At 39.6% G+C, this 16267-nt stretch overlaps 2 protein-coding genes and 1 non-coding gene across 3 annotated transcripts; 2 read left to right on the forward strand and 1 right to left on the reverse strand.

The window, feature by feature from the left end:
• Positions 1-838: 838 nt before the first annotated feature.
• On the reverse strand, positions 839-5754 carry gatm (glycine amidinotransferase (L-arginine:glycine amidinotransferase)). Its single transcript, XM_077712650.1, has 9 exons — positions 5590-5754; positions 4149-4367; positions 3843-4038; positions 3526-3716; positions 3326-3463; positions 2884-3048; positions 2723-2786; positions 2530-2646; positions 839-2447 (listed from the first exon to the last, which is right to left on the reverse strand). Exons 1-9 carry the CDS (start codon positions 5656-5658, stop codon positions 2335-2337), a joined length of 1272 nt encoding a protein of 423 aa, XP_077568776.1. The 5' UTR covers positions 5659-5754; the 3' UTR covers positions 839-2334.
• Positions 5755-8460: 2706 nt separating this feature from the next.
• LOC144194857 (5S ribosomal RNA) lies at positions 8461-8579 on the forward strand. Its single transcript, XR_013326008.1, has one exon. It is a non-coding gene; the product is annotated as a 5S ribosomal RNA (ribosomal RNA).
• Positions 8580-8933: 354 nt separating this feature from the next.
• Positions 8934-15874, forward strand: LOC144194535 (long-chain fatty acid transport protein 2-like). Its single transcript, XM_077713668.1, has 10 exons — positions 8934-9508; positions 10543-10752; positions 10877-11035; positions 11645-11769; positions 13653-13847; positions 13950-14040; positions 14125-14323; positions 14442-14539; positions 14610-14740; positions 14805-15874. Exons 1-10 carry the CDS (start codon positions 9022-9024, stop codon positions 14979-14981), a joined length of 1872 nt encoding a protein of 623 aa, XP_077569794.1. The 5' UTR covers positions 8934-9021; the 3' UTR covers positions 14982-15874.
• Positions 15875-16267: the final 393 nt, after the last annotated feature.

Genomic DNA, 16267 nt, shown 5'->3' on the forward strand with positions numbered 1-16267 from the left:
ATTATGGTGTCATCTGGAGCAAAAAAGATCAACTTTGATATTTTTCATTTTCATTTTGATTACTTTTGTTGAATTAAGCACACAACATATTTCGTGGTTCCCTTCTAAATTAGAATGAAGTATATAAACTGTATTTTACCATTAGATGTCAACAACAACCGCCTCTGCGACCAAACTATGGTGTAGTCTGCCTTTCGCCCAAAGACTGAAGGGTTAGGTTCGACCATTCCAGCAACCCTTTCCAGGATGGGTAGTATGGAAGATGAATGAATAAATCAATGAATGAATATCGACAACATGAAAAACTCAATTCATAGCATGTTATCTTCTTCTCATGATTACATTTGTGGGGCGTTTGAGGACGAGGAAAATGTAACATAACATAAAATGATGCACGAAGCCATAATACAGTGTCTAAGAGTTCAAATATCTCTGCCAACACCCCCCAGTTATTTGCTTATCTGAAAAGGCCCGAGTGATGAATCCACATTTAACATTTGCTATTCTGATGACGATTATGTAATGCAAGCATTGTCCTTGTTTTTTTACTGGTCCCACCGTAATATATAACACAGGTAGGTAACAAAGTACTCTGACATACTCAAACCCTCCACGTTTCCACCTCAACCTTGCTGACCTCGTGTTAATAAATGACCGCATAAACTGTATGATGTAAGTACTGAACAAGTACATAGACCCACGTAGTGTACCAGGATTGCCGAACTAACCTGATATGATACAAATAGATAAAGTATAATAACTCACCGCACAGGAATTGACTGGAGACCAATCAACAGTTTGAAATATAACCACATTTCATACTCCCGAAATTCATTGGCACATTTCTAATTTCCTTTATTAAGGTGAAGCAATACAAAACAGCACTTTCAACACACACATACACATTCAAAAGCTTTTTTACTTAACAAACCCATTTCTTTCTGAATTCTTTAGGCACTTCTGCTGCGCAAACAAAAACAGCCGAGAGGTTTCAGTGAGAATGACTTGCAGCATATAACTGGCCCAGTTTGCAACAGGGGAGAGAACAGCACAGGCAAAAAAAGGTATACAACATCTGATATGGACTGTAAATATATAAAAACATGAATTGGTGGGAAATCCAATAAAGAGAAAAATGACAAATATAAATAGAACTTTGTCCAATCCATTAAAATTTTGACAAAGTCATGTTCCAGTCAAATAAGAAATTCATGTTTTTTAACGACCTACATAACATCTTGAATACATTTATTTAAATATAAAAATACTTTGGAAGAAAAAAAAGTGTTGTTTCTGAGTATTCAAAAGGAGGTAGCTTCCTTTCTCCTGTGCCCTTATTATTGGATGACATTCTTATACCAAACTATACCTTGTCCTCACGTTGACTTGAAGATGTTGAAGCCAGAAAAAAAAACAATAGCCAGGCCAGAAATGCAGTTATTATTGAGATACATATATTGACGGAAAGTGAGGATGTAACTGAGCGTGTACACTTGTGGCCAATTGATTAGGTACACTTGATCAGTACAATGCGATGACTTAAATAAATTGGGTAAAATGTTAGAAATATTTAGAGATTTAAAGATTCAAATAAGCTTCACTTGGAAAATTGTTGCATAAGAACACATAGCGTTATGAATAAAGTGGCCGGTGGGTGTACAATGAAGCCCTAAATTGACTCCCACGCAAAAATGTCCAGAAATGCCAATAGTTGCAACAAAATTGCAGCCAAGTACTTTGCTTCTCTTAGTCAAGGCTACGGTTGGACTACACGAATGCCTTTCCCCTCTCCTTTAACAGGGATTGTGATTCATAAATTAGTAAATCCGACATAATTTATCGGAACACAAGCTGTTTGCGATGCACAGCCGCCTAAAATCAAAACAATACATTCAGATTCATTCAGGACTTGACTGCCCAATCCAGAAAAGGGTGGCTTTGGGGCCAACTGTTAAGACTAATTAACACATTAACTGCCATTGGGGTAGGTATCCAATGAATTATGAACTAGAAGGACTGGTAGTAAATGATTACTGCAAACCCTCCCAGTTAAAAAGAGTTGGACCTTCAATGGCAGTAAATTAGTTTGTGTAGTATTTCTTATTACACGTTTGAAGGACATAACGTTTGCTAGTTTGCCGCGCACACGCAAGTTGAAACAATTGACTCGCAAATAAAAGCGGTACAGCCCCCTTGTTAATAATCTTAAGAGTTAAACGTAGCTCGAGATGCACTACTGTAGGTAATAGATCCAAAATCTGCAATCGAATTAGAATTCCAAACGGAGGCTCTAATATTTTAAAGCTCAATAAAAACTGCCCATTTCTGGCAAAGCTAGTGAAAGTAGGACTGCAGTGTACCACGCCGGCGGACGTCAGTAGTCCAGCAATGGAACCCGCCACCCAGCGAGTTGGCATGGCGAATGTTCACCCCAATGGTCTTTATACCTGCATCACCAAAATAGTTTGGAATTGACATAGAACTCGTCTCACAGACAAGGGGTGCCGTGGACGCATGTCGTCAACTCACCGAGGCTCTGAAACATTTTCTGAATGGTCGATTCATTAGCATCAACCATGACGCGTTTCTCATCCAACATCAAAACATTCATGGACAACCATTTGGAAGACATCCAGAGTGGGTGATCTGAAAAAAAAAAAGACAAAAATGCCTAAATAATTTTCTGTTGTGTAAAACAAGAAGGTCTCCATGAAGATCTTACCATCCGGAATAAGAGGTGTTGGTGGCTTGACAACACTCCAGCCGGCCTTCTCGAACATTTCAATCTGAGAAAATACCATGACGATAATGTAAATATATATGTAATATAATGAGACATATGTGACTTTCTAAAAGACACATGGAAACTAAAAATGATTTGACCTGGCGACATGGCCGATCAGGATTGGACAGCACGAGCCCCGGTCCGATGATGTTGAAAGTGGCGTCAATGTGCATGGGGTTGGGATCTTTGAAAGAGATGATGTGGATTTTGTAGTCTGGAGCCAAGTGACGGCGCATCCACTCGATTCCCATGTAGTTTGTAACCTGCCGCATTTGATTGACTTTCACTTCATTGACTCATGATTTTTTGTGTGTTGCTAAACACATTTCAACTGATTCATTTTTACATGTTCTTTCATACTCAGATTTTGCAAATATCTTTCCTTGACATTAATCATACCTCAGACTTTGATTTAGAGTCCAAAACTGAAGTTCAACAGTAGCAAACATTCATTAATCTAATCTTTCAATCCGCACATTGTAAAATCTGTCCGAATGCTCTTATATGACTCCAGTGACCTCTGTTGCCTCCAGACTTTACCTGACTTCTCTGGACAAACAGGTCCTTCCCAGCACGAATGAAATCGGCAGCATCGAAGCAGGGCTCGTGCTCGGTTGTCACAAATTTGCCCTGAGCGGCCAGCTTGTGTCTGTCCTCCACTGTCCGGATGGGGTAGTCCTAAAATCAAATTTGGTCTTACTTCAAGTTAAAGAGAAGGAATCGGGCTACTAGAGTCTCACCTGATCGTACAGCTCGTCGGCCATGGTGGGCTTGGGGGCGGTTGTCCATTTAGCACCTTGTCTGAAATATTCTTTGATCAGAGGTCGATACGCCCGATACTCGAAGAAGCGAGCCCTCCACGCCATTGGCGCCTCGATAATCTCGTTTCCCACCACCATTAGGATATCTCGAGGCATGGCGGCATACATTCCTATGTAATAGATAAAAAAAGAATAATGAGATAGATGGCAATGCACAAGAACCAAATCCAGACTATTGTGAGCAATAACCAAATATAAATATATATATATATAATAGAATAAAGGCAAGACCAAACCTGATGATTGGAAGTCCGGAGTTTTGTATTCCAGAGACCAGTCGAGAGGTTCCGGCCTCCTCACTGTCACACCCTCGTGATGGAGAATATTGCACATTTCTTCAATCTCAGAAACAGCTTTTTTCAAGTGGTCCGCAGGAAAAAGTTGGCCCCCGTACTTCTGATAGAAGGACCAGTATTTCTCATACGTGTTGGCCTACCGAGGAAATAAATCAGTTTAGCGCGTAGGCACGGAATCCAAAGTGGTGGGTTATTTTTCCCAAGGCCCTAAACACCTGGTAGAACAAAAATATAAAGCCCACTTACTTTCACTTCCACGGTGAAAGGAGGCACGCGGGCGTTTTCCGCACGCCCAACAATGACCTCCTCCAGAGGGTCCCATTCATTGTAGCTGCTAACAGGACACTCCTGCCGTGCGGGCTCAGTAACGTGGTCGTCGTCAACCGTCGGCTGTGTTTGAGCAGCTGCTGCGCTGGAGGTGCTCTGGAAGGCCCGTTGCACCCAAGCAGTTGCTGCACGGCCCACCTAGGGAGTGTGCAGATGGCCCGTCATTTAAGGCGCAAAGTCATTTACTTGCCATACGGAATGTGTTTAGTGCATGTGCTCGGTGGGTGGCGTCCAAAAAAGTATTTAAAAAAAAATCCAAATAAATACAAATTTTAAAAGTACTATTATGGAGTCAATCCCAGTTGGGTTCTCACTGTGTGGACTTTGCATTTACTCCCCGGGCATGTGTGGGTTTTCTCCGGGTACTCCGGTTTCCTCCCACATCCCAAAAATATTCAGTGTAGGCTTTTTTAACCCTCTAAATTGTCCCTAGTTATGAATCTGAGCATAAATGGTTGTCCGTCTCCTTTTGCCCTGCGATGGGCTGGCAGCCGATTCAGGGTGACCACCGCACCGCTTGCTGCCCTGGGATGGGCTCCAGCAACCCTTGCCACCCTTGTGAGGATAGTGGGCCAGAAAATGAATGAATGAGGAAATTTTGACATAAATGGGATGTCAACATCGTACATCATGAAAACTCCAAAGGCTCTTTCTGATATGCCAATTTTTCCCACCAGGAGGCATTAGTCTCTCAACTCATTGGCTTCCAACAAAAGTGATAGACTTTCAATCCAGTTTATCATTCACTGTCAGTCCTCCCACATACAACGGATTGGACATCTATCACTGTCAATGGAAGTGTATGAGCTAAAGTAAGAGCTCAGAAAGCCAATTATATTGTTTTGCAGTAAACTTTACATGAATATGGCATTCAATTTGATTTGTCAACTTTTTTTGTAGAATGAAAATCCACACTTAGTTTAAAAACAAGCTGCTGTACCATTATGCACTAAGATAATTCTTGTGGAAATTGGAAGAAATTTACTTAAACTTAACTAAAACTTATTTGTGACCCTCCAAACTGACTATGACGGCAAATAAAGTTTGATCCCGAGCCAAAGTACAGGCGTTAGAAAAGTGTCCTTATCAACATCGTTAAAATCGCAATCTTATATCGCTGGTTGGAGCAATTCAAGTGTCAACGAGTTTAAAGCCGAGCAGAGCCGAGGAGAACCGAGCAGGACCGAGCAGGACTGAGCAGAACCGAGCAGACCCGAGCAGATCCGAGCAGATCCGAGCGAGCCGAGCATGCGTACCCCAGTTGGCCTGTCACTCAGGGAGACGAGCCCCCCAAAAATCAGACTGTGCGATCAAAAGTTGATTTATTATTTGCCCCCCAAAAAAGTAAGCAAATACAAACCATGGCTCCGATCAGATGGGCAGCCTCGGCCCCCCTGCTGCCCCCTCTCAGACACCTCACTCGCAACATTTTAAGCCAATGCTTGATTTGACGCGGTGCTCCTGCAGGATTCTTGTTTTTTTTTTTTAAGAATGACCACGCCGCACGCCTCCACCGACTTTATAGCATCACGTCGAAAGGGCTGGGAAACTATTGGTTGGCTGCAGGTTGTGCAGCAACGTGACTTAAGGAAAGAAGCATTTCTGAAACACAATCCCTTACACCAGCAAATTCTTATCTGCTGGCCTACTGGCGCTGAAGGTTTCCAAGGAGAGCGGCTGAAAATGTTGCAAGAACATACCTGTCAACCTCGAACCATTTGTGATCTTACCAAATTTTGTTTTCGCCCTTACATATATGTATAAATACATGGAAAATCTTACCACTTTACTTTTTTGTAAAAAATCACGAACAACAAGTAGAAAATGTATGTTAAGAGTGTATTCTTGACTTGTAAACAGACCAGAAACAGCTGATCAAATGAAAGTAAACATAAACAAGGGAACAGGAAACGGAAATCACATGGTGAAAGTGTTACAAAACGAAATGTTTATCATGATCTTTTTTTTTTAGCCAATCAGAGGCGCCGGTACATATATCACTTGGCAGACATGCGTTTCCGGGAAGAAACAATGGCGGATGGTGAAAAATGGCTAGAAAGTGCCTTAATTTATTTTTTTTTCTCAAAATCACCGTTTAGCGTACCATTTTCATGTGTACAGCGTACCAATATAAAAATGGGCTTTCAGTTGTACCAATTACGGCGAGAACGTACCAGTTGACAGGTATGCAAGAATCACTACGTTGGAGGCTCTATTTTGGGCCACTTTGGACGGAACTAAATGTAAACTTTCTCCTTTGAATACAAAGCACTGCGTCTAATAAAAGGACATTTAAACAGGGACCAACGACACCTGTATTGGGTGTCAATAAGATAAACTCATATCAAATTGTCCTGTAGGAGTCAAACTCAAGACCAGGGGCCACATTGATCATTTTGTGGACTTCCAAAGCAAATTCATGTTTCTTGCAAGATGACAAAATTGTCTATGATTGTCATTCACTCATTTTCCAAACCACTTATCCTCACAAGGGTTGTGGAAGTTGCTGGATCCTATCCCAGCTGACTTCAGGCATTAGGTGGAGTACACCCTGAATTGGTGGCCAGCTAATCACAGGACATAGGGAGACAGACCATCATTCACGGGGAAATTTAGAGTGTTCAACCAGCCTACTCGGCTGCATGTTTTTGGGACATGCAAGAAAACCGGAGTACCCGGAGAAAACCCACGCAAGCTCGGGTGAACATTCAAACTCCACACAGTGAGGACCCACCTGGGGTGGAGCTCTCTACCCCACTAATGTGTCACCACAAGGGACAGTTATTCAAAAGTTTATGCTTAAGACCTTTGTAAGGCAAGTGATGATTCATGGTCAATAAAAAAACTTAAAGATTGGCATGTTTTAATCTACAAATTCTAAAACTGTTAGGGGAGACTAATTAAAATAGATTAAACTGAATAATTAAAGAAAAAGGCAAGCATTATGGTCGAAATTATCCATTTAAAAATGATCAAACAATTCCTCATTCATTTTCCGTACCGCTTATTCTCCTGTTTTTATTATTTGAGAAATCAAGATTACATGTAAAACAAATGAGGAGATTGCAATAAACAAAGAAAAAGGAAGCCAAAGTGTTATCAAAACATTCAATAAGAAACAGAGAACAAGACAATGTTGTCGATACAATGGGGGACAGACAGATAACATTAACTTTGTCAACAAAAGCGAGCACAACATGTATTTAAAACACACAAAAAATCCCTGAACATTTATTGACATTTAGCGTGAGTCGTTCACAAAAGCATATGAAGAGTGCAACAAAAGGTGGAGAAAAAAATGAAAAAAAAGGGAGTCGACATAATCAAAGCGGCTGAGATAACTTTGCCATGCAGGCGCTGACTGGACTGTGCTCCTGCGTTTCACAACCTCCACATTGCTGATATCAATTGGGCCTCTTCAAAAAAGGAAAATCTCTTGCTGATGCCCAAAGGTCAGCAAAGGCCCTCAGATCCCAATAGCATCTTTTGGTCCAATAGTCACGTGGTGGTGAAACAATAACATCTCTCAGTAGAGTACAGACTGGCCCTATTGGAATAATGTGTAAAAACGTACCATGAACTCATTCACTACCATTTGAGACAATGGTTGTCAAATCTATTTAAAATGGCAGGGCTGGCACAAAAATTTACTGCCATTCCCTCATCAATTCATCTTGATTGCATGACTATCGCTGTCAATGGCAGCAAATGATTCAACATCAGTCATCTACGTGCTTTGTGTTTATCCTTGGGAGAGTGGTTATCTATGAGTTTTGATATGACAAGGATTACACATGACTTTTTATGGGACTTCTAGCATTGTGTTATCTTATAATTACTGTATAAATACAGCCCTGGTCTGCTTTAGATTTGAGGATTTTACTATGTAAAAGCAATGGGAAAGAGCACTACCAGTGGCAGCTGGTGGAGTTTCTGGGTAACCTTATATATACATATTTGATAGTTTCTCAATACTTTTACGTTCCATTCATTTTTAGAATCATAGGATTCCCTTCTGTTGCTCCAACTGTAGGCATTTTTCTGCTGAAGTAATGAGTCCCTAAACATATTCAATCTGTTATTGCAATAAATAATATTTTGGAATGTTCAAATATTTCATGTATTTAGCAAAAATAAATCATAAAAGGGGTCTTTATAGCATCTTTAAAGTTGAAGTGTTATGCAAAGGCTTTATCTTATTTTAAATATGCAATTTGGAAAACTACTTTCGGCTTACGGCCATACTACCCTGAATACGCCCGATCTCGTCCGATCTCGGAAGCTAAGCAGGGTCGGGCCTGGTTAGTACTTGGATGGGAGACCGCCTGGGAATACCGGGTGCTGTAAGCTTTTTAATTCATAGAACATTTTAGTGATAATTTATTCAATGCCACAGATGGTGTTAGTTGGTTTCTGAAAAAGTGCTCGTATGCAGAAACAAATTGCACGATAGTTACTCCATTTTTGGAGTTCCGACCGGCCAGTGTTATTGTATAACTGTTTCAATTTAAATTGGTCAGACTAAATTCTACTTTTGCCTATACTTGTACTTCTCTACTTTTTTCCCTCTGTATTTTTTCAAGTGACTTATGATTAAAAAGTTGAATCACTACTAATTTTCCCTTTTTTTCGCATGCAGTCGTGTGTTTACGTATGTTTACGTACTGTACATGTGAGATTATTGCCCCGCCCATCGAAGCAAAATCCATCTTTACTACATTCCCCATTTCGCTGAGGGGCGAGGCACTTTTTTTGGTAGCCTTTAGCCTATTTGTGCACTTATCAAACAAGCATGTGGCTGTACTTGTATTCAGCTGCGATCGCCTTAACGTTCCCCCTCGTCGCTTGGACTTTAAAACAATTCTCCCCGTACGTTTGGGCGGATATTGTGTACATTGCAGATCTTGTGAGCATTCTTCTCAAATTCGCGTGGAGACGAAGGAAAGGCAGACCCGTGTTTTTCGCTTTGGACCGCTTCTTGGAGCAAACGGTGGCCCGGCCGGAGAAGCCCTTCGTGGTGTTCGAAAATGACACGTACACGTTCGCGTCGACTGACCGGAGGAGCAACAGGGTGGCCAATGCACTCCTCGCCCACCCGGGGTACTCGGCGGGGGACGCAGTGGCCCTGTTCATGCCCAACGAGCCCGCCTTCATGTTCACCTGGCTGGGCATGGCCAAGTTGGGGTCTCCGGTGGCTCTGCTCAACTACAACATTCGTAGCAAGTCTCTGCTGCACTGCTTTAACTGCAGCAAGGCCAAAGTTCTCATTGCAGCAGCAGGTAAAAACTTAGAAAAACTTAAAAGCAAGCAAGGGCTTCTCTGCCTCTCGTTTAAGTCGTTGCCTGCCAATGACGAGAATAGATGTCCAAGAGGCCAGTCTTGTCACATGGTACCAGAAAGCTCCCACCCCCTGGTGTATTCAAGAATTCACACACTAATACTAACTACCACAGAACCTACTTTGTAAATACTACATTCTCCAGTCATGTGTCAAATCCCTACATTTTCAGCCTATGGGTGAATATAGCATGATTTTTCATGTATTTATCAACAGGACTGAGTTCAAATCTAAAATACTATACTTCACTGTTTTGCATCAGCATAATTGAAAACAAGCTTTTTCCTGCAGAAGATACTCATCCACCCCCTCCCTATGAAAAATAGAGCCTGTATGTTTGTCAATTTTAGTGATTAACTATGATCTCCTAATCTTCAAGTAACAACAGGTTCCTGTTTGTTATTATCTTTCTCTATTTAGCAACTGTGAGCTGTTGATGATGACGACAGGGCCTATGTCCGATTATTATTAATATTATTTCGATGCTGACTTTAGCTACATTTTTTTTGTTCGCCTAACTGTCATAACAAAATTCTCATATCTCATGTCATTCTCTCAACCCCTTTATCCTGATTAGGGTTGCAGGGGGTGCTGGAGCCTATCCCAGCTGACTCCGGGTAAGAGGTGGGGCACACCCTGAATCGGTGGCCAAATAAGAGGCAATTTAGAGTTTCCAATCAACCTACCACGCATGTTTTTGGAATGTGGGAGGAAACCAGAGTACCCAGAGGAAATCTACACAGTCACAGGAAAAACATGCAAACTCCACACAGGTGGATGTGACCTGTATTTGAACCCAGGACTCCAGAACTTATAAAGATGTTATTATGTATACAATTTAAAATTTATTGTCCTTCAAATATTTCAAATATGAAATGCAAATGTATTGTCCTTTAAATTTAACATAATTTGAACCTACCTATATATAAAATAACAATAATAAAACGTTTTCCCAATCTGTGTTGTGTTTCACAGAGTTAAAAGAAGCGGTAGAGGAAGTTCTGCCATCTCTTCAAGAAAAGGGTGTCATGGTGCTCCTGATGGTCCAAAACTGTGACACGCCTGGCATTGAGAGCTTCTCCGATAAAGTCGATCAAGCGTCCGATGCTGCAATTCCGCGCTCGTTTAGGGAAAACATCACATACAAAAGCCCTGCCGTTTATATTTACACATCTGGAACCACAGGTACCGTAGTTTTCAAGATTGAACAGTTTTGCTAATTGTGGCTTTAAAACAAAGTGTTAACCAGAACATGCCTACATCTTGTTTTACAATACTAATATGTTGCATGATTTTTTAATTGTTACAGGTCTGCCCAAAGCGGCGGTGGTGAACCAAAACCGCCTCCTAATAGCGCTAGTGGTTTTATCTGCAAACGGCGTTTCGTCAAGTGATGTCATTTATCTGAATTTGCCTCTTTACCACACGGCAGGATTCTTTATCGGCTTTATCGGCTCCATTGAAACAGGTGAGTGTGCATACTAATGTATATTCAAAATAAATACAAAGCTGCTTAGAAATATCTTGGGTGAAATTTCCAGATGAACAAAATATCCAGTATCTGTGATGTTTTGGGGGGGGGGTCAAAATTAGTCAAATACAATACTTCCTACCTTACCGCTAATACTTCCTGTGTGAAGTAATACATATTATGCCAGTAGAATCTAAATAAATGAGCCTTTTGTTAAAGTAGAAAGAATCTTAATCGACAGTGGATTACCTGGACCTTTGAAATCTTTTCTCCTTAATAGGCTAAAGGTCACGCAGTGCTTATAGAAGTTTGCGTGCAGTCAGTCTAACATAAGGTAAATTTCGTTACAGATTAAAGCCTAATCCGTAATGGGATGCGGGTATCTTGTTTTATATTTTAAAATGATAGGAAGTCAAGGGAACGTAAAACTAAATATAGTTTAAAAACCTAGTTTACCATCCAGCATAGCAATGTATCAAAATTCTGCTCAGAAAAGAAAGCATATAAGTAAACTTTTTGATAAAGGTACAGTATATTGAATCCTGATCCGAGTATCATTGCGGCAGCTTGGTTTTCTATCTGATGTTTATGATCTTGTGTCTTGAGGGTCTACAATCATACTGAAGAAGAAGTTTTCAGCCTCTCAGTTCTGGGATGATTGCAGGAAATACAACGTTACAGTCGTGCAGTACATAGGAGAAGTCATGCGCTATCTGTGCAGCACACCCCAGGTAAATGTTTTTTTCTTTTACTCACATGGTAACCAAGTTCAATTTGCAATGTAAAGAAGGTGCTGCTAATTTCCACAATAGAAAATAAATGACACTTAAATTCAGTTTATAACTTGATACATAAATATGATTACTTTTAAAACTCAAACCATCATTACTAGCAGAGATACAAGATGACATGAACAATGGCACTGGCAAGAAGATGAATTCGAGCAAGAATTTTGATTTAAAAATAGTTATTTTGCAAACACTTTTTATGTTATAGAATAAAACGGATACAATTACATGGGACAAAACTTCCGGGTATGTCATGCGGTTAGGCGTGACTTATCGCAAAGTCTGGAAGGCATTACACTTGATTTACTGTGGCGTTGTCCAAGAAACGGTAGAGAATGTTGGAGGCGGCTCTCTCCATTTTGAATTCATAGCGCCGAGTGGGGTTGTGAATGCCAGTGATTGCGTAATGCAGATCGTGCAAAAAAACAAGGCTCTCTCCACCTACGGAAGAAGCCAATTTTGGTTCGTTAGTCTTCAATTTATTCTCAAATGCCATTCAGTTTTAATTGTTTGATTGATGCAGTCATACAATTCTCACATGCTTGAAGTAAGAAATTGGCACGGACTGATTTGTTGGCAGGACTTTGTGGGCACCGTGCTGCCACTCTACTCACAAGTACTTTAGCGTGTTTTCATTCAAGACAAATTCACATCCTAAATTCTTAGAACAGCCCCATGAAGAGCTGCCAGTCGGAGATGAGTTTCCAAATCTGCACATTCCCACTCCCGCAGCCCATCACAGCTGGCTAACCAAAATAGAAATCGTTAAATCTTGACTATCAAGTTCCAGCCTTCTGCGTCAGAATCAGCATGGCTTTCCTTCCAGATACAGTGTACTGTAACTATTAGTTTTCTATACTACATAATCCCTTTAAAAAACAGAACATTTTTTACATGAATTAAGTGTATTCAAGCATGTCGGACGCTGTTCATTCAGAGTATCTCATTGCGTCACATGCACTCGAGTTTCAATTAAGCACATGACCCGGTATCACTTGTGTCAGGTCAGCACTCGGAATAGACGCTGGCCTTTACCCTGGAAGACCATATTGAGTAACTTGGCGATCATGTCTTCTTCTCGCCAACCAGGCGAGGTGTCGCCTGCCAAAATATTTTGGGGCTACTCTATCCATTCAGTGAAGTTTCAAAGATTTTTTTCTGACCAGTACCAGTCAGATGGGTTAATATAAAAGTGGTGCTGGAGCTTTACCATAGTGTCTTTAGTCCAGATCCCTTGGGACACTGCACTCCGGGTCCTTCAAACAATGATTGCCAGTTTTAAAAAAAATAATATATATATATATATATATATATATATATATATATATATATATATATATATATATATATATATATATATATATATATATATATATATATATATATATATATATATATATATATATATATATATATATATATATATATATATATATATATATATATATATATATATATATATATATATATTGTATGGCTATTCTTCATTAGTGCATGTGAAAAATAAGATTAGTTTTTCCCATTGCCTCTATCAAAATGCAAAACTCGTAAAATACAAGCATAGGGTCAGAGGTCAGGATATCTTTAAATTGGTTTTCAACATGTGGTAAAAGGCTTCCCCTAGTGGTGCATGATGAAATCACTGCCAAAGGCCATAAAACACTGCTAATAATATAAAGAATAAATTGGTTTTATATTCACTTTTTTTAATTGTGAAGATGCAATGAAATTGTACGTAATCATAGGCAGTAATGCTTTTTACTTGTGAATTAATTATAATTTCTGTTGAAAGCCTTATGAACCAAAGATTATGCTTCAAATTGCAGAAAGAAAATGACAAAGACCACAAAGTCCGACTAGCCATCGGAAACGGGATCCGAGCGGAGATATGGCGAGAGTTTCTCAAGCGCTTTGGGAACATTCAGGTCAAAGAGTTTTATGCCTCTACTGAAGGAAATGTAGGATTTGTCAACTACCCCGGAAAAATTGGTGCCCTCGGACGGGTCAACTTTTTGCACAGGGTAAGAAAACAACTGGATTGCGTGTATAAGTTGAACTTTGTGTTACAAGTCTGAGAATCATGAAGATTTAAAAAAAAAACGTTTCTGGTTGCCTTTTTCTAGAAACTGTTTCCCTACAGTCTTGTCAAATATGATACCGAGCGTGATGAGGTGGTTCGAGACTCCGACGGACTCTGCATCGAGGCACTCAAAGGTGAGAAACACTATCAATGGAGCTCGTGTCTTTGTATAACTTGTATTTAATGCGATACCGTATACCATAACGGGTTTGCCAAAGGTGAGACAGGACTGCTGGTGTCCAAGATTACCGACATAGCTCCTTTTGTTGGCTACGCTCAAAACGAAGAGCAAACGGAGCGCAAAAGGCTACGTAACGTTTTGAAAAAGGGGGATTTGTACTTCAACAGCGGAGACCTGATGAGGATTGACAATGACAACTTCATTTACTTTCAGGATCGTGTAGGCGACACATTCAGGTATAGCAATTTGTCCTTTAAATGTGAAAAAATGTCTAATAGAAACAAAGTTACAACAATCTTTGTACAAAGATTGAATTCTATGATAACTAATGTTCTTTTAACCCTGAATTTGCAGGTGGAAAGGTGAAAATGTGGCTACCACGGAGGTTTCTGACATCCTGACATTGACTGATTGTCTTAAAGAAGCCAATGTATATGGGGTTCAAGTGCCAGGTAATGAATAGGAGATTCAAAGTATTGAACCATTTATTTCAGTGGTGATTGTACTGTATGCTTCAATCAGGCAACGAGGGACGCATAGGAATGGCCGCCGTCACCGTGAAGGAAGGCGTGCAGTTTGATGGAAGTAAAATATATAGTCACGTGGTTACCTACTTGCCTGCCTATGCTAGGCCGCGCTTTATAAGGATAAAGGTAAGGTAGTACATGATCCTAGTCCTGAATATCCAGAAAATGCTCCTTTTTTTTGTTATTTTAGGATTTGGTGGAGTTGACAGGGACGTTCAAGCAAATGAAAGTCAAGCTAGTGGAGGAGAATTTTGATCCGGGGCGAATCCAAGACCCGCTGTACATCTTGGATGACAAACAAAAGAGTTATGTACCGCTCACGGCTCAGGTCCACAGCGCCATCGTGTCAGGAAGCATGAAGCTATAAACCAATTCTCACTCACTGCGCTGGCTTTGCAGAGTGACCGTTGAGGTTCTTGCAGTTTATTAAACATCCAGCTCAGGGATCCCTACCTGCCTCTTAACAATCAAGTATGTGAAACTATATTGAGTGTCGTGTATATTACAAGCATTGAGGGGGAATAGGAATTTTCCCACTCGGGAAAGTGAAATTGTGCATATATGATTTGTATATAGTAAACAGTGTATACTAGCAAGTCTCATGAAAAGTCAAAAGGTTTACAAAAATGAAGTCTGATGGTTTTAACAGATTTAGTAGTTAGGATGAATACTGTGGACCATACAGACAAAATGGATCAATTAGTACCTAAGTTGGAATGAGAGATCATAAAATGGCTTACAGGTAATGAGATGCCCTTTAACTGTTCTTTAGCTTCAAATTTGACAACAAGCTCTGATTGTTGGCATTGATTTAACATATATTTTTACATAAACTGGCTTTCTGCTGTACATTGCCCCTTTTGAATCAGATTTCCTATCAAATTAAACACAAAACAATGAGAATTACACATTACATACAGTATTTTAAATTGTTACATACTGAGGATTAGTGTGAGTTGAATTGGAGAAAATTACAAAAATTGTATGTGAGTTTTACTGTATATTTTTATACTCTGTGTTATTTTTTTATATTTAAAATAATAGAGGCTGAGGCCGTACAACATAATCGGCATTTCCGTTCTTGTCAATTGGAAATTCTGATACACGACTGCAGAAATTTTTGGTCAATGAAACATTTCACTAACTGGCACTAACAATATGTGCACATGCAGCATATGTGTATATTGAAGCATTGGTTTGAATGCATATTATTGTTTTGTATAGTTGCATCATGCAACCAAATAAATATAACTTGGCATATTTAATGTCTTAAGTGTTTTTTAGAGACAGGATCTAAGCATCTATGAATTGTAGTGTGAAAAGGAATCCACTAGATGGAGATACTGTAAACAGCATTAACTGATCCCTAGTGAGAGTTCAAAGCTAAATTTAATCTACAGGTGGAATGGAATTTAAAAATACATAATATCATGCTTATATTAAGAAAGTAAATGTTATTACCAGAGATATAGTTTGCATTACACTGAATTCAAAGCATTTATAATAGATTATATACTGTAAAAGTTCTGCAAAACTGGTGAAATATGCATGTAAGATAAAACCTAAGTAACAACAATTGATATTTTTAAATGTTGTTCCTTGAGAGCCATACTCAGAATTTAAACTTCATTAAAATTTGCATTTTTTTTGCAA

Source organism: Stigmatopora nigra, chromosome 3 (genome assembly GCF_051989575.1).
Source record: "Stigmatopora nigra isolate UIUO_SnigA chromosome 3, RoL_Snig_1.1, whole genome shotgun sequence".
NCBI classification, from domain to species: domain Eukaryota; kingdom Metazoa; phylum Chordata; class Actinopteri; order Syngnathiformes; family Syngnathidae; genus Stigmatopora; species Stigmatopora nigra.